Source organism: Drosophila willistoni (assembly GCF_018902025.1).
Source record: "Drosophila willistoni isolate 14030-0811.24 chromosome 2R unlocalized genomic scaffold, UCI_dwil_1.1 Seg167, whole genome shotgun sequence".
NCBI classification, from domain to species: Eukaryota; Metazoa; Arthropoda; class Insecta; order Diptera; family Drosophilidae; genus Drosophila; species Drosophila willistoni.
The window spans coordinates 9,246,540-9,265,899 of NW_025814050.1; the positions used below are offsets into that span (position 1 = coordinate 9,246,540).

A 19,360-nucleotide genomic window follows, 5' to 3' on the forward strand; every position below is an offset into this window, starting at 1 on the left:
CGATGTCTCGACTATAATTTCATGTTGTTTTTGCTGTTATCGTTTAAGCAATGTTTAATTCGTGTTATTGGGGCATTTTGGATTTCATATTGTTTTCGGAATTTCTGTTGACATAATTTCTATTTATTTGGTAAAGATTTCCCAAAAGTATCCATGTACATTGTACACACATATTGGAAAATTTTTTATAACTTATTTTATTGGCTTCCTTGAAGAAGATAAATTTTATATTTTTTTTCCTGGAATTGGTATACCAAACGAATTTTTCAAAGTATTGGGACATCTTTGTAATATTTTTATACCCTTCTAGAGGGTATTATAAAATTGGTCAGATGTTTGTAACGTACAGAAGGAGACGTTTCCGACCTCATAAAGTATATATATTCTTGATCAGCACGAGAAGCTGAGTTGATATAGCCATGTCCGTCTGTCCGTCTGTGCGAATGCGTTTTACTCAGCCGTTTTTCGGGGTTTTTTATTACCCGGGAAAAATAAAGTATGAAAACCATCAGGATCGGACCACTATATCATATAGCTCACGAAGAACTAGAAGAAACATTTTCATAAAAATCGGAGTATGCTATGAAATTTACATATGTGATAATATTGGATATAAAACCCCAGATCCCAAAATATGAATGTGATCGGATAAATATAACACACACAGACGCAACGCTACATGAACTGTATGTGTATGCGTGCGTTGCTTTGCTTTGGGAATAAGTGAAGAAGAAGAACAAATTGTAAAATATAGAGTAAAATTGTTTTGTTTGTATATTGATGAATTGAGTTGCAGATACCCAATTTTGAACATGTAAAATTATTATTACCAAGGACTGCAAGGGTATATAAACTTCGGCATAGCCGATGTTAGCTTCTTTGATATTTTTATTGATTAATGTTATTTCGATTTAATATATTTGGTTATGATTGTGACAAATTTCATCATAATATATTTTCCATAAAAACTATTGATCCTAGAAATCAATTGAAGAATCCCTTTATTTTTATTTGGGATTGTCACAAAAATGGGTAATTTATTATTTATATATTATAATAAGCTAAACTTCTAGCAAATTCGTTTACAATATAGTCCTTCTATAATTTCCACTTGGTCAATGATTTTTCACTAGTAAATTTGGAATATTCAATGAAAATCATAATTTATCTATCAATTAAGTTATTCCAACTAATTCCCCCCTTATCAAATAGCTCTGGGCTATGTATATGAATCAGCAGCTTGTCTGTTAGATAATTTCACTTTTCAATTCCGTGAAATTTTGGCATCCTTAATGTCAGAGTTCAGGCGAAAAAAGTGAAAGCAAATTGCGGGAGCCATGTGAGTCACAAGTTACATGCTCCTCCGGGGTTATGTCAAAAGTGGAAATTAATGCCACAACAAATGCCGTTGCATGATGGTATCCTTTTCCAGGAATTCTTGTGCTGAATCAGGCCTCGCCACTAGTAGAAATCCGCAGCGGGTGGTGTGGGGTGTATTGTGTGGTAGTAGTCGTAGTGGGGTCACAATAAAAAAAACAACAACAATTCAACATTTTCATTCATAAAAGCGGCGGAAAAAGAGCTTTTCCCCAATATGAGTCACTTACAATTGTCACACTGTAAGAAATTATGTATGACTTTACTTAAACAATGGCGTTCATTGTCTTGAGGACGTGACTCAGCTCAGATTCATGAGTTTTGTGACGTCATTAAGTCGCTCTTAAGATTTTGTCGATCTCTCTCTCGCTCTCTCTCGGTCTCTTAAGCCTCGCTTCAAGTGCTTTTGGTTAAAACTTCAAGCTGAAAAGCTCTTTTTATTTTCTGCGGTAATCTTTTTTCTGAAATGGCGTCTACGATATGAACGTGTTTTGTTGTTTTTGTTGTTTTTTTTTTGTTTTTTTTTTGTTATTTGTTAGTCGGTATCGTTTAGTCTTCTATATGCTGGCATCGTGATCGGGTCGATCGCTAACGAAAGTCGTTAACTTTATTCGTATGTGTGTGTTTGTGTTTTTTAGTTTTATTTAACCTTTTTTTCTTGAAAAAAAAGTATAATATATAATCATACGCGCGTGAATAAAAAGCTCTCTCTCTCTCTCTATCTGCCTCTTTTCTCTCCTTCCCCAAACAGACTCTCTCAAGTGCAAAACCTGTGTCTTGTGCATGCTAGATAAAAAATAAAAATAAAATGGAAAAGTAAAAAAAAAGGTGCATAAAAAATTGAAATTGTCATTGGCTCAAAGGTTTCACCAGACACACACACACACACACACACACAACCAACGAAATTATTTTTACAATGCTCACAATTTTTGTTCGATTAGATTACACCAAAAAGGCATTGAGTATTTTGTAATTTAGCCATGTGGTTGTTGGTTTTGCTAGGTGAAGTGTAGTGGAGTGGAGTTCGAGGAGAAAGAGTTAGAAAATGCCATTATAATAAATTAAGTCCGCCGCCACTGTTTCAATAAAAACAAAACGCTGGAACGCCTCAATGATGATGTTGATGATCGCATATATGTATAGCTTATAAAGCCCGGAATTCCCCATAAGAAATCCAGACGTCATTATAAAAGCGCGCGCGCTCACTTTTGGCCACCTCTCTCCCTCTTTCTATCTCACTTACGTTATTTATCTCTTTCTCTCTCTCTCCCTCTATTTCTTTCTTATGCTCCCACACACTAACACATACTCTCTGTATTATCTGGCTCTCGCTTTCGTCTAGAAAAAAAAAATAAAACAACATAGAAATATAAACCAACAACAACTCGGTTTCTTACCTTACTTACTTGCCAGCCCCTTCATCTCCTCCCCCTCCTCCAGCATAATCCACATAACAATTTATGGAATTTCGATTATCGCATTATTCCTTCTAAGCACCACGCGTCTGCGCGAAAATCAAAGAAAATTGAGCTAAACTATTAAAACATTTCTTAAAATATATAGTAAATAATAATAAATAATTAACAAAACCAGTTTCTGTAATACTTGTGTTGTACTATTATATCCTATATATATGTATATATATATATATATAAATTGATTATTTTATTTAATCGTTAGTTTGTTGCTGTTGCTTATATTATTATTATTGTTCAACTTATTTACATAACGGCCCACAATTTTTTTTTCTTACTTACTGGTTTATCAACTAAAAAAAATTGTTTAGTGAAAAACGTGAAAAATACAAAAATTTAATACCAAGTGCTATTTTTAGGTGATTTGAAAAATATTTAAATACAAAAATATACAACACTCGATGCCTACACAAAAATAGTTTAATAAACTCTTTGATTAAGGTGAGTTGAAAATACATTCATAAGTAACTAAGATTTCACATAAATAGTTTTAAAATTTGCAGAAAATTTTCAAGTGCCGCATTAAATTGTTTAATTTAATGTATTATTTAGTGATACATAATTTTTTGTTTGTTTTGAAAACTTACTTCTTGAAAAAAATAAACTCTTTTATTTGTATACGATTAAGTAAACAAAATTTAGGGAAATCTTCTGCTAAAAACGATTCTTAAAATCGTTTTTAATTTTTCTTTATAATAAACATTGCTAGATTTTGAATATCTATAATAGATTTTCCAATTTACCTAAAACCAAGGAGCCAAAATAACCATTTTCACCTCTACTAACCACATTTGCACCACTATTCAGCACGATTCACCACTAAATTTAGGGTTTTACTTCTCTAAAATTTTAAATTTGTTCGTAAAAGTAATTCAAAAATATGAGTTCACTTTGGTGTTAAATAATTAAAAATGTTGTTATTGTTTTTCTTTCCTTGTGAGTTAAAAATAATTGAAATTTATTTTTGAATTTGTAATTCATAAGTTTTGTGAATTAAAAAAGTATATTATAAATCTTAATCTTTCGGAGGAGAATATTCGACATTACTATAACAATGTCAGTGTAATTTGCATTGTTTCTATTTGACTTGTCTGAATTTAAATATTCATTGATGATTGTGTGAGTCATTTTCCATATGTATGTATGTATATGTTGGGCTTACTCAAAACTTAATCAAATTCTGCATTTAATATGGAAAACCCAAAAGTCAGTATCGATTCTTAGTTATCTTGTGGTGTTTTTACCATAAAATTGATTGCAGTGTAATAGCCGGGTAAAAAGCTTACTATATATCGTGTACATGTGGGCCTGTAGCATTTGTATATGGTGAGTATTTGCCGCCTTTTTTACCCCCCACCCTCTATAAATGCGTATTAAATAATCTACCGTTTGCATTAAACGATAAACTGAAACAATAACTAAAACACCTGTGTACATGGGCTGAGTGTGGTTTGTTGTTGTTCAACTTGTGCCTGTTCTGTAAGTTCTCGGCACGAGAGCCCAGACAAGAGTTGGGGAAAAGAAGAAAGTAACAACATTTTTTTTTTTTATTTGTTTTGACAGATTAACCAAAAATAGCCGACTTTGAGATGCCCATTAGAAAGTTAATGTGTTAGGTATACTCTACAAAATATTCATTATTCCCAGTTGTTGTTTTGAATTGATGAACCAAACCCTGTTGAGTGTATGATATGTACGTTGATATGAATGTTGCAAATTTTTGCGTGTTATCCAATATACCCAGTGTTTAGTGTCTTCGACTACTGGGTATAAAAAGCTCTAGCTTCTTCAATACGCGGTCGGCAAATACTTGCAGTTCGTTGGGCTAGTCAAAAATATGTCTAGAATTCCCAATTTCAATTCATTCTAAGATCGACTCGATGTGCTAACGGTTGTGTTGTCGTCGGGAAAACTTTCATTTAAATGTATTATTATTTTATTCGCGAGTGCGGTTTATTTTATGTGCGAACCAACGAACAAACTTAATTAATAAATAAAAGTATATATAAAGCATATTAATAAATATTTTGTTTTGGTATTTTGTGAAAACAAAGTTGAAAAATAATAATGAAATTAAATAAATTATATAAAACTATTTAGTCATGGCTTAGTCTGGTGCTTGAGTTTAAATTGCAGGTAATTATGAACAGGCTTTTTTAAGGCTAATTCGAGGTGCCTGTAAAATGCAAAAACCGGCTGCTACTTTTGCTGCTGACTCATATTCAATATTTAAACTTTGTGTTAAAAAGTAGCAACAACAAGAATAACGTAAAAATGTGCAAATTTCGCAAGTCATCAAAACTATAAGTGTGTGCAAGTTATATACATACATACGTATTTATATAAATAAATAATAAAAAAAAATAGTTAACATTAGAGAGAGAGAGAGAGAGAGAGAGGGAGATCTAAAGGCCAAGTCAATAGGGGAACCAACATTCTTGGAACTTTCCCAATATGCTAAAATCAAGGTCTGATAGACACATTCGCCAGCCCCCTTCTCTAGCCATTGGAAAACATCAATCATCAGATATATACCTATATATAATATTAAATTGTATTTAATACCCAGTCGCGCATGTGAAATGGCAGTACTTAAGGTGATAGCAAAAATAAAATATCTACACTATATAGTGCTTTGTATATAGAATTGGGATCTTATAGATAAGATATGAAGTACGTGTTCATGTAATTTATAGATTGAACTCTAATTGATAAAAATGTGTTTTTTTTTTTTCGTTGGTCTACAAACATTATGTATTCATAATGTTATGCATATAACTATGAATCATGAGTGATATAATGTTCAGATATTTTGTGATTAATTCGTTATCCTTTTATCGCTTACTCAATCCGTTTGGCTAGTGACAAATTTCAACTTATATCTCAAGTGATTTTCCAGTTACTCAAAAATGATCTCAATTGCATTTTTAGTATAATCGAAATGGTATTTCGATTTCTTGAGACTAGTAGTCATTGCTTTATCAATTTGGAGCTAGTTCCATCGATTTGTCAGCATAAAATTTTTATTGTGTTTTATTTAAGCTGTAAATTGTTTGACGCCAATAATCGTTAAAAAAAATTTCATCCATTGGCGCCGTCTCGATCTTTTGTTGTTGTTTTAACCAACTCCTCGACTAGTTAGAACTTGTTTTCATTCTAGGCAAAATCTTTCAAGAATTTGCTTCCACTTTGATGTTGATCTTAATCTTAATTTGTTGTGCTGGCGCCAAAAAAGAAAAAAAATAAATAAAATTGGAGAAGAGGAGAGAAGAAATAACTAGTTAGAGTGGAAATTGTATAAAATTTGCATACTATTAAATGTTTAAATGAAATGTTTTGGCCTGAAAGAGCTCTTCAACAGCCGATAACTATCTGAAGTGAATACTTTCATTAATCAATTTTATGGTTTGCATTTTTATTATTATTATTAATTTTTTGATATTTTAGGTAACAATTTATCAAATATTTGTCTTTATAATTTTTGGCGATTGCATTTCAATTGACGTTATCATTGCCCAATTTCTTATCATCGATTTAGTATTTACATATATGTATATATATCTACTATATATGTAGGTTTGTACTATCAGTCAAAATGTTATACGCATTTAGAACCATATCTAGTTATACGGTAGCTTATCTACTAGGCTTTATATCTATATACGTAAAAGCAATTACTATTAATAGAATCCCCACTGAATGACCAAGTTGACCAAGTGTTTGAAAAAACACCAATTGGAATTCAAACGGAAAATATTTAATTTTATGTGTCAAGCAAAGAAACTGTAAATTTCCCACATATTTCTATATTTATCATACTCTATTCCCATAATTCTCAAACTGTATGTTGCTAACCGACTAAATTCAGTAAACTTCTGTAAATTTTATAAAAATAGATTTCAAATTTATGGATTTTACTTAAAATTTGACAAAGATTGGAGATTAAAATGGAAAAATGTGTTCCCAAAAGTATGCACTTTTAAAGTTTTAAGGGAAAGGGAATGAGGTAAATTTTTTCCCAAAAGAACGATATTTGTCCTCCTGGAATGCCAAACAAAACAATTTAAATTTTAATTACAGTTTACAAAGTGCATCAAATGATTTTTTAATTTTTAAATTGTGTTAAAACTTAAATCAAATTGTTTTAATCGATTTGTTGAATTCATTTTGCATACTTCAGGGGGCATATTTCTACCTATCGCAATGTCTTGTAGTCGAATTGATTTCAAAATTCTTAAGTTTAAAGCAAAAAACTGCATGAAAAGGTTCTTAAAATTTATATCGAAAATTTCATTAGGAAAAAGAAAACTTTTTTTTTCGATTTGATAATTAGATCACTTGGGATAACTGACCTACATACATAACTTGATTGATAAATATTGCCATCGGAGATCATTTATTATGATTACTGCATTAACTTAAGATTATATCTGCTGAATAATTTTTCATTCAAGAACCACAGGAAACACGCGTTTTGTGAATGATTCGTTTTTGCTTTTCATTTTTGGGCACACGAGCGCATTCCTAGCATATCCAAATATCTGAAAATGACTCATGAATTTCTTGGAAATATGTTTTCATAATATACATTTTTGTTTATACATTTTTATCGTCTTTGCACATTCGTACAATTATGAACTGGCGCCAAGAAAATTAAAAGAAAACTCAGTGCGAAAAGAACCAACAACCTGAAGGCAAAGAAAAGATTGACAAATGTCGTGTTATTGTTCGGAAAATGTTGAACGGAAATGCCATTATAAGCCAGATGCTTTGAAAATAAACAACCTTCAATTAAATGCATTCATCTAACGTTTACCTTTGCCTGCAATTTTTACCTTAATATCTCTTTTTATTCTTGTTTGTTTGGATATACATATTTCGTATAGAATTGGCTTAGACAAATTATTGTTTTGTGTTTTCTTGATTTTGTTGAATGAATTTGTGAATTATTTCTGAAGCATTGTGAGTCAACATTTGGAATTTATATACGTATGTATGTGATTATATACTTGCTCTCTGTGTATATACATATGTATATATATTCGCATTGATTGTTTTGAAAAATCTTTACAGATATTGTGTATTTAAGTGCTTATATGTTTGCTTTAATATGTTGACTTGCAGAAAGTTCTTTAACCCTTTACCATTTTTGATGAATACTTTTTTTTTACGATATAGTTTTATTGATTTTTGGTGAACCACGTGCCAAGATCTTTTATATCGATCTAACATTTGGCTATTTACACAAGTTTCTGTACAAAGTTTATTGACATCAATAATTAAATTTTCATTTTCTTTTATATGGTATAACACTCGTTTAGTTTACGAATACACAAGAAAATGTTAAAGAGGAACTAACTAGGTGAAATAGTAAATAAATATTTTATTTTTTTTTTAATTATATTCAAATAAACAATATTTAAAACTTACGATTTGACTTAAAAATAATTTTAAATATGTTATAAAACATAAGTTAGTGTAAAAATTAGTTTTATTAAGTCTCCATTTCTTTCAGTGTACAGACTACATATAGGTTTTTTTTTTCAATTTTCCCTGAAAAATTGGGACAACTGCAAAAATTGAGCAAATTCTTTGAAAGCAAGCAATAAATATATACGAGATAGGTTCTCGTATATATGTTTATATTATATATACACAAGTTTGTATTATTTTGCATAAAAGATATATATTTAAGAAATAAAAATTATAAAAGAATAATAAAATAATGTGAAAAATGTGAAAAACAAAAATAGAAGAAAGCTTCTTTATATTCATTCGATGACAAAACTTTTTCGCTTTAGCGTTGATAAAAACTTTTATTTTCGAAAATGAAAATATATATCCGATTCAGTGTTCAGCCGTTAGGCGAGAGCTCTAGACGTGTGCGTACGATCAAGAAAAATTATCAGACAACGCGTTAATATAGTGAAAATATATATACATATATATAAATATACATATTATACAAATACCAATACATTAAACCCTATATATAGAATATATATATTTTTTTCCGGACCTGTGTGAACCGGTGAAAACTGACACATTGTCTTTGCATGTGTATGTGTGTGTGTAATATTTATTGTGTATTTGTTAGTGGCAATAATAATTGACAAAATAAAATATAAATTCTCTGGTAATTATTTTAAAACTAAAATGGAATAATTTATACATATATAAAAACAAAATTTCTTTGAAAGAGATCGCTGTGGGTCAAAAAAAGTCATTTCGAAAGAAAGTTGATAACAACTTTTTGTAGAAAACAAATAATTTATTTCTTATAAATTCTATAAACAATTCAATTTCACTTTTTAATAAAATTAAAGTAATATATATTTTATACAGTGATGTAATACTTTCGTTCAATGATTTTGAAATTGAAATTTCTTTTTGCCCAACATTTTTCGAAAAATGACAGGCACATTTGGTATGACGTGCAAAATTTTGTGGTTCTAACCTGCTAGCTGCTGTTTTTTTTTGCCAAAAACTGTGAAATGAAAATGAATTATTGGTAGTGGCACCAACTTGACTTATCTGTGTATGTGTATGTGTGTGTGTTTGTTCGAAAAGTTTTGCCAAAAATAGTCTTGTTTTCAGTTGATTAATTTATAAAGTCTGCTTGTTATACACATATATGAGCCTTAAAACTGTTTGATATGATTAAAAACAACACACGCAATGTTCAAATATTGTGATTTTATTTCTAATTGATGATCAAAAAATGAAAAAGACAACATCAACTGACATCTGACAGTAATTTCAATATATGATGATTTATCTATTTCAATATTCTTATATATTTCCATATATATTTCTATACATTTAGTGTTGTACTTATTTCAGATTGCAGATTAATATATTTAGTTACTACATAAACTTGGCAATAAAAGGGTATTCCCTTGAATGTTTATTTATTCATTGCGATCTTTGCAATATGCAAATCTGTTTGATAATTAATTCGTCAGCCAAACATTCAAGGAAATACCCTAAAAATATAAAACACGATCTCATTTATCCCAAAGTTGATTTTGGAAAAATCCCAAGCATTTTCTTTTTTTGAATTTGCACTTGAATTATAATCAAATATTTATTTCTGAAGTCTTCAAATCCGTTTAAAAAGAATAATATTCGTTTAACTTTGTTCAGTTTAACAAAACTAATTAGAATTTTAAATATCCATCGGGTTTTTAGTCTAGGTACTGGAGAAAATATATTCCAAATAATATGCATATAAGAGGATATAAGTTTCCGTTTCGATTAGTAATCTTATTTAAACAAGATCCACGTCATTTTTTTAAAATTTGTTTAAGTGTATGACTCATATGTATATTAATTTTATATAGACATCTCATATATGTACATATATTCATAGGTTTAACAAAAATTTGCAAAGTTAAAAGAAATGGAATTTGAAGCAAAATTATACATATATAAATATTTGGATATATTTCAGTACATATACTGGATCTATATAAAAAATCAGAGAAAATATAAGTTCTTTTTCTTAGATATTAAAATAGTTTATGTTTAGATATTGAAAATAGTAGAATAGTAGAAAAAGTACATTTACTTAACCTAATCAAAATGAAAAATAAAGTATTATAGCTAATTCACGAAGTTATGTATTGGTTGCTAATCAAAATTCGAAAAATTTTGTATTTTGGTAACTGTTAAGAGATGTAATTTTGACAGTTTGATAAAATTCCATATTTTGGGCTCAACGAATTCAATCTTTTGAAAGATTCTAAAGGATCAATTATGTATCAAAATTTTATTTTTATTTTGCTAGCTCTTCTCAATATAATTTCCAAACATTGGCAAAGTCTGATACTCTTGCTTGTTTTTTTTTTTATTTATATGTATTTTCTACCCCATGCCGTAGTAGACTATTGCAGACCAAGACATGGTCTTGGTCATTTTTGTTGTCTTTCGGCAGCCATTGACGTATATTATTTTAATGGCAGACCAATGTCTAGACGTTGACAAAAATTGAAAGTCTGAGGTCATAGAGCTACTTAGTCTTCCAACAAAAAGCGGACCAGAATTGTTGCTCGATCATTGATAAAACGCCAATTTTGTGGCGTATGGAATCGTTGATATAAAATAAAAGCTTTGAGGTGGCCAGTTTTGTCGAGAAACGAACTACATATATATACATATATATGTTGTACATATGTACTTTTGTGTCTATATGTATGCATATATGTATTAACTGATGGACCATAGAGAAAAACATACTCCCAGAGCTGTTGCGAGTTACGCAAAATGTTATTTTTAAATGCGCGTCCGGAGGTATTGTGGCTCGACCGGACTAGACCTGGCCAGACGCAGCTAACATGTGTTCCAAATGCATCCATCGATTGCAATGGACTTTTGATATATACTTTTAATTACCCCCGAAATGGGCAAAAATTGTTTCTCCCCTTCCCACTCATCACAAGTTGGGTGGCCATCATCGTGTCTGATGCGCCCAAGAGAAGAGAGTGCTTTTCATTATTTTGTTTTATTTGATCGCTGGACTTGTGACGGATCGGTGCGTTGATTTAGTCATAGTCTCGTGCAATTCGTGCATCATCCTCCGCTATATATGTATGTATGTACATATAAAAATATAAAAAGAAAATATAAAGCGAATACCTTTAGGTTTAGATGTGACATTATATGGAATCGTCAGATGAAATCATTTTATATCCAGAATTGCGGAAATTCTACATAAGTTTGTAAGGATCTGTACTGGAAGAAAAGGCGAAATCAATATATGGAAAGAAATGTAAAAAGGAAAAACCAATCATCTAAACATATAGAGATGTATATTCCGATTAAGATAAATATAACGAATTTGTTACCAATTTAAAGAAGTCATGTTTTAGAGTTTTTTTCAGGTGATTTTGTTATCAATTAAAAGAATTTATGAAATCAAAATTGTATAAAATTAAAATAGATTTTAGAGGTTCAAAGCAGTTATGTCAAAAATAGAACTGAAATATTGAAATTTCAGCAGTTTAAGCGGCAATATATTGATTCTATTGTGAAAGGAAATTTCCCTCAACTACTTTCTCCAGGATTCGTCACTAAAACCTATTGCTTATCCATTTATTTTTGAATCAAAAAAGGTTCAAAAGTGAAAACCTTTTTTTAAATGTTTAATACAAAGCGGTTCTATTTGGCGAGCCTTTACTGTAAGCATATGCATACGTATATTTTTTGTTATGCCTAAACTAACGAGACTATATTTTGCAGAAATTAAATCAAAGTACAGCACATGTATGTACATACATATACATATATAGATATATTTGTGTAAATACTTTGTGGTATTATTTTTGGTATAATGCAGTCATCGTCATCATTTGGCGAGCAACTAAAAAGACTTTTCGTCATAAATAGATTGTCAAGAATTTAAGCAAGTGAAAAAAATTGAAAGAAACTTTCAATCACAATTCAGTCATTTTTCGTTTCAGCAAACAAATATCATCAATGTATTTTAAAAATATTACAATAAAAAACCTTCAATATCTAAAAATGCAAATCAAGTAAAAATTATATAAATTAAATTATATATTAATAGGGTGAATACTAAAAGAGAAAATAATAATATAAAAGATATAATTGAAATTGTCATATCCATTTCAAAAACGATTTTCTTTTTCTATATTTTTCAGTTGATATTTTGCTCTCGAAATGTTTCCAAATCAAAGTAATGTGGGCGCTGCTGGCCCTGGACCTGATGGCCAGACCCTTAACTATAATGGTCTGCCCCAGCCCCCGCAGCAGCAGCAGCAGCAATCACAGCAATCGCAGCAATTATCACAGTCTGCCAAGAATGTGCGAAAGAAACCCTATGTAAAGATCACAGAGCAGCCAGCTGGCAAGGCTTTGCGTTTTCGTTATGAGTGCGAGGGACGTTCGGCTGGTTCCATACCCGGTGTTAATTCCACTCCCGAGAACAAAACTTATCCAACCATAGAAATTGTCGGCTACAAGGGACGCGCCGTTGTGGTGGTCTCTTGTGTCACAAAGGACACGCCATATCGGTGAGATTTTTTTTAAACAAACTATTGAAAGATTAATTTAATACTTTTTCTAATTTTTTGATTAATTTAGTCCTCATCCGCACAATCTTGTTGGCAAGGAAGGCTGTAAGAAGGGAGTCTGCACACTGGAGATAAATAGCGAGACAATGCGAGCTGTATTCAGTAATTTGGGTATACAATGTGTTAAGAAAAAGGATATTGAAGCAGCGCTCAAGGCACGAGAAGAGATACGAGTCGATCCGTTTAAGAGTAAGTAGGAAATTTTATAATTCATTTCTATTCTAATTTTGGACTTCGTTTCTTTTAGCTGGCTTCTCGCATCGTTTCCAGCCCTCAAGTATTGATTTGAACTCGGTTCGCTTGTGCTTTCAAGTATTTATGGAGAGCGAACAGAAGGGTCGTTTCACATCGCCCCTGCCTCCGGTTGTATCTGAACCCATCTTCGATAAGAAGGCCATGTCCGATCTGGTCATTTGCCGTTTGTGCAGTTGCTCGGCAAGTGTTTTGGGCAATACACAAATCATTTTGCTATGCGAAAAGGTGGCCAAAGAGGATATCTCAGTGCGTTTCTTTGAGGAGAAGAACGGACAGAGCGTTTGGGAGGCTTTCGGTGATTTTCAACACACAGATGTCCATAAGCAGACTGCCATAACATTCAAGACCCCGCGATATCATTCGATTGAGATTACGGAACCGGCCAAGGTATATATTTACTTTACATATTTCTTTACAACATGTTAGAGTGAACCATTTCTTTATTTGTATAATATAGGTGTTCATTCAGCTGCGTCGGCCATCGGATGGTGTTACCAGCGAGGCATTACCCTTTGAATATGTGCCATTGGATTCAGGTAAACATACGTTCTGGAATCTGCATCGTCATCTGAAGCGTAAGCCGGATGAAGATATATTTCAGCAAATACTTTCATTGGATACTAAGCGAGAGGCGCCAAGAATTGAGGTCATTGATTTAGATACACCGCAACTTGTGGAGAACTATGATCACCAATTGCCAGAGTTGCCGGTCACAGAAATAGAGAAAGAACTGGAGCTGCAAGAAAAGGAATTCCAGGGATTAGAGTTGCAAGAGCAAGAGGAAATGTCCGTAGTTGATCATATTCCTGCCGATATGGAGGCAGCCGATGCCGATGCCGATGCCGAGGAAGAAGCGGAAGCAGAACGAGTGCGTTCAGAGCAAGAGAAAGAAATTGACATTATAATTGATGAAAAAGTGCGTGAGTTGGAGCAACTTGATTTGGAGCAACAGCTGGAACCACGTCCCTTGTCGGCAAATGATAAAATCAACGAATGGATGAAATCCAGTGAATTCGAACAGCAACCACATGAGCCAAGCCCTCCCGCTGTGGATGGTCAAAACGATGCTGTGGATGCTGTTGTCGAGGAATCTCAACTGGAGATTACGGATGAGGATAAAACATTAAATGAACTTCTCGAACAAGTGGCCGAATTGGATGAAATCTATACAGATTACAAAATCCAAAGAGATACCTATAGAAATACCATACAAAATGAATTGGATAGTTTGGATAAACGTCCACCACTTCAAGTGGAGGAGAGTTTTGATGATGCCGCAACCTATACAAGTTTGCAAATTGCTTTTAAGAATCCTGTTATTATACCAATGGATGATATTATGCCACCAACGCCACCAATGTCACAATGTGCTCCGGAAGATGCTCAGCACTATGATCCTGTTGAGATTAATTCCCAAAAGGTCAATGAGAACTTGTTAAACTCCACTCGTTCCGAGGGAGAGAAGGTGCCTCCTTTGCCTCCGAAAAGATTGCGTAAGCAGGATAGCAATGCCGAGAATCGTTCCATTGAGGCAAATGGCAATGATGAGGTCATTGTCCCGCCACCACGTGAGAAATCTCGCCTGCCGCCGCCCGTAATACATCCTCGGTTGTCGGAACTGACGGCGCCAACAAAGCGTCTGCCACCTGCTCCGAGTGCCACCAAAGAGAAGAATCCAAATTTTAATACTCTACCACGACAGAAGAAACCTGGTTTCTTTTCGAAAATCTTTAATCGGAGAAAGAGTAAACCCGATTTGAGTCAAAACAGTAAAAGTTGTGTACAATTGGATGCCCCTGGCACTGAGGCCAGTGTACGCTCTTTTAACTCGCAAGATCCATTACGTTCCTCAGTCCGCTCAACCAAGTCTTCAGGAGCTCAAGCCTTGCAGCAATCCAATAAATCTCTCAATACCAGTCCTGTTAAAAGTGGCAAAAAACCTGGCTCCGTAAAGACAGGCAAACCTGTTGGTCGGAGTGTTAGCAGTGTGTCAGGCAAAAGACCCGGCTATCTGAATGCCGATGTTGTTCACATACCATTGAAGGGTGACAGTGCCAACAGTTTGCCGCATCATCAACCAAACGAGGCATATTCGAATTCAAGTACGATTACCTTGGGTGGGAATCTAGATAGACGCACTGCATCGGCTCTCCAGCTCGCTGATATACCCATTAGCGAGGGCGGCATGGAACTGGTGGCCATTGCCGATCGTCAGAGTTTACACAATTTGGTTAACTCCATTGAAGCGCATTTCAATGTTAAATTGGATCCCAATTTAGATCTTACCGAAGCGGAACACTTTGCCCTGTACACAAGTGTTCCACCCCAGGCAACGGCCAGTGAATTTGATGAGAACTCTGCGTATTATGCTCCAGTAGATGCTGGAGAGATTTTAACACCCGATGAGGTGGCCAAGCGTTTAGCGGCGGCCAACAAAATTAACTAGGCCCTCGCAACGAAAAGGCCATCGAATTTGATTAACTCCCTATTACTTTTAAATTTTTGTTACGAGTAATCCAACGACTGCATTAGGAAACCAAATGGAATTTGTTGTAATATTTGGAGTAGAAAATCTCCATCCTGGAACCAAAAGAGTCCCAGACCTGGGAGAGTCCTTTTTAGAGTGGAGGCTCTCCTCACAATCAATTGTATTTGTATTTGATTTTAGATCCAAACATATTGGTATTTGGTAATTTGTAAGCGGTGTAAATCAAAGTTGTAACCATCGCAAAAACTTAAAAAAGGAAAAAAATAAGAAATTGTTTTTCTATACAGCATTTTGCTGAAATTTGTCATGAGGTCCATTAAAAACATTAAAGGACACTCTCGAAATTTGTGTACTTAAAAGTGGAAAAGTCTATGCTGAATCAAATATTTTTTTTTATTTAATTGTTGTATTGGCAAGACTTTTGCGCTAACGTTTGGGTAATAAAATACCAAGCAAACTATTTGATCGAAACAAATTTGTTTTTTATAGATCCAGCACATTTGAGGCGAAAACGTCAAAAGACTGGCGGTGATCCCATGCACTTATTACTGCAACAACAGCAGAAACAACAATTACAGAATGATCATCAGGATAGTAGTAAGTTTTCATTGATTTTTTTCCTGGTTTACCTACCTATATAAATGGCGAATCTAGGGATATAAAATGAGGTAAATAATACCCCTAAAGTATGCAATTTGTTGTACAGGAAATGCCCAAGTGTCCTTTCGATAAAAATTTGTCTTTAAATGGCATTTTTTATTCACAGGACTTAGGACAATTTGGTTTTTCAATTGCCTATTACATACTTTTGGGGGACATTTTTTCCCTCATTTTGCATTTCTAGACTTGGACTTTTATATATTATCTAAATGGTGATGGTTCTACTGTTGTTTTTCTCTCTCTGTGTGTGTGTGTGTCTGGCGTCAAGTGTTTTATATGATGGTGGTGGTGGTTTATTAAGAGGATTCAATCATTGAAAATTTTGTATTATGAACTCTTTTTGCTGCCCCTTAAAAAACCTTATTAAAGGTTTTTGTTTTGTTTTTTTTTGGGTTTAACACCCAAGGGCCCAAATCCCTCCAAAAGAAACTTTGTCAAACTGCTGCTGCTATTTAGGGTTTTTTTCCAGCAGCCGTTTTAAACCCACATTTGAAGACATCAACTTATATTTGTACTTGCACAACAATTACAAATCAGCTGATCTACCTACCTATATATACATAAATAAATACATACATACATACATAATATTTATATTCGTAAATATACCTAAATACGAATACTCGTATCGAATAGACTATTAGAAAATGTTAGAGCCAATGCAAACGAATAAAAATAAATAACGAAATAATATGCACAAAACTTATATAAATTAGTATAAATACATACATACAATATATGTATGTATTAAAAATTGTTGTCCACCAAAAAAGAAAAAAAAATGTCGTCTTTTCTACTAAAAAAATTTATAAAATGCGAAAAATTTGATATTTTTATAAAACAACAAACCAAAGAAAAAAACAAACAAGCAATCTCAATTAAATTGTTGATAAAATTTTATAAAAAACAAATATATACATATATATATTTAAAAAAATGTAGTACAATAAAAAGAAAAAAGTAAAAAATTATTTGCAGAAGAGTTTTTGTTTTCTATTAAGGTGTTAGATTTTAAAAACGTAAGTTTGAAAAAAAAAAAAAATTATGGCATGACTAAAATAATTTTTGAATAATTTCTTTATTTATGTATTTGCTTGTTTTTTGAAGTTTTATCTTTTAAACCCTATTTTGTTTTTGTGTTTTTGTTATTTGTTATTGCTGTGGGCTTGTTCTTTAATATTAATATTTAATTTGCATTCATTATTATTTTTTACTGCTTATTAACCAAATATTTTGTTTGTTTGCCTAACTAGGACAGAATAACATGAATTGTTGGAATGCGCAAAATATTCCGCCCATTAAAACCGAACCCAGAGGTAAGTACTGGCCATCAGTTTACAAAGTTGTCGTGGAGTTAAGGGATTTGTGAACGTTTCTTCTTACACAGATACCTCACCTCAGCCATTTGGCTTATATAGAGCTCCGCCGGAGCTGACACCTTCACCTCAGCCGTTGTCGCCATCGAGCAACTATAATCAGAATAGCACACCATCGCCCTACAACATGCAGGTAGCAGGAGCAGCACCAACGCCCACAAATCCCCAGCTCATGTCGCCAAATCATACACAACAGCAGCAGCAACAACAACAGCAGCAGCAGCAGCAACAACAACAACGACAACAATATGCTGCTGGAGGCAATCTGGAAATGGGACAGAACTACAATCCATTTGCCCAGCAAGTGATGGCTCAACAACAGCAACATCAACAGCAGCAGCAGCAACAACAACAACAACAGCAGCAGCAGCAACATCAACAGCAGCAGCAACAACAACAGCAGCAGCAGCATCAACACCAACAACAGCAACAGTCTCTGCAATTCCATGCCAATCCTTTTGCCAATGCTGGTAATCCTGCCCATTGGGAGACTAAATTCTCACCTGCTGCTGCTGCGGCTGCTGTTGCTGTTGCTACTGGTACAACGGCAGCTCCCAACAATGCTGTCAGCAGCAATAATGGCAACAATATAAGCAATCTCAATAACCCCTTTACAATGCACAATCTGTTAACTTCTGGTGCAGGTGCTGCTAATAATTTGCAATGGAATTTAACCACAAATCATTTGGTAAGACTTTGACTTTAACATTTCAATTGAAACTAATTCTTCTAATGCTCAAATACCTTGTTTACCCACAGCAAACTCAACAAAATCTGCAGCAGCAGCAACAGCAACAGCTACAACAGCAGCAGCAACATCCCACGCCCATGCAGCAATACGACAGCAGCAACACCAATAATGTCAATAACAACACAGAGAATGGTCCAACGATCAGTAATTTGCTTAGCTTTGACAGCGAGCAATTGGTACGCATCAATTCCGAGGATCAGCAAATGTTGCGACTCAATTCTGAAGATCTGCAAATATCAAATCTATCAATATCGACATAAAACTGAAAACTTAAATCTTATCTCGGACTTGGTCGTCAGCAAAAAACAAAACAAAAAAATAAAACAAATGGTTGTTAGTTTGATTTTAATTCTGTTTTATGCAAATTGTAATATGTGTGTTTTTAGGTTTAACTATAAATAAATTAATCGTTTTAGAAGTATGCATGTTTACCATGATTTTGTTAAAGATATTTTTTCAGATAATTGAGAAAATATACAGTGCCGGATTAAGTCAGCGCGGCGCCTGTAGCTATAAAAAAAAACACACAAAAATATACATATATTTTCGTGACTTTAATATGAATTATAAAATTTACTTTTCAGTCAAGACACGAATGTAAGTTGGCCAAAAATGAGTTGAAAATATTTCGATTTTTAAAATTTCAAACATCAATTTTTGGTCAATCTTGTTTTTGTTCAGCCCTAATTTCAAAAAGTTGTACATCAATTAAATCAGAATTTAGTACACTTTAAAATATACTCAAAAACAAACTTGCAGATTTTCGACTCGACTTCAAAAAAAAAATATTTTTTTCCCGAAATTGTCAAAAATTTAGTCTTCCTGATCTTATTGCACATTGAAACCACTAAGTTTAAAATAAAGACATGCATTTTTTAAAT

At 32.9% G+C, this 19,360-nt stretch overlaps 2 protein-coding genes across 2 annotated transcripts; both read left to right on the forward strand.

The window, feature by feature from the left end:
• Positions 1 to 1,931: 1,931 nt before the first annotated feature.
• On the forward strand, positions 1,932 to 18,900 carry LOC6651964 (embryonic polarity protein dorsal). Its single transcript, XM_023180980.2, has 10 exons — positions 1,932 to 1,990; positions 3,215 to 3,296; positions 12,518 to 12,889; positions 12,960 to 13,138; positions 13,197 to 13,591; positions 13,662 to 13,740; positions 16,182 to 16,289; positions 17,606 to 17,668; positions 17,740 to 18,416; positions 18,488 to 18,900. The coding sequence occupies exons 3-10, from the start codon at positions 12,537 to 12,539 to the stop codon at positions 18,737 to 18,739; spliced, it is 2,106 nt and encodes a 701-aa protein (XP_023036748.1). The 5' UTR covers positions 1,932 to 1,990; positions 3,215 to 3,296; positions 12,518 to 12,536; the 3' UTR covers positions 18,740 to 18,900.
• LOC124460335 (embryonic polarity protein dorsal-like) lies at positions 13,747 to 16,246 on the forward strand. The gene has a single exon (XM_047010901.1). It carries the CDS (start codon positions 13,989 to 13,991, stop codon positions 15,648 to 15,650), a length of 1,662 nt encoding a protein of 553 aa, XP_046866857.1. The 5' UTR covers positions 13,747 to 13,988; the 3' UTR covers positions 15,651 to 16,246.
• Positions 18,901 to 19,360: the final 460 nt, after the last annotated feature.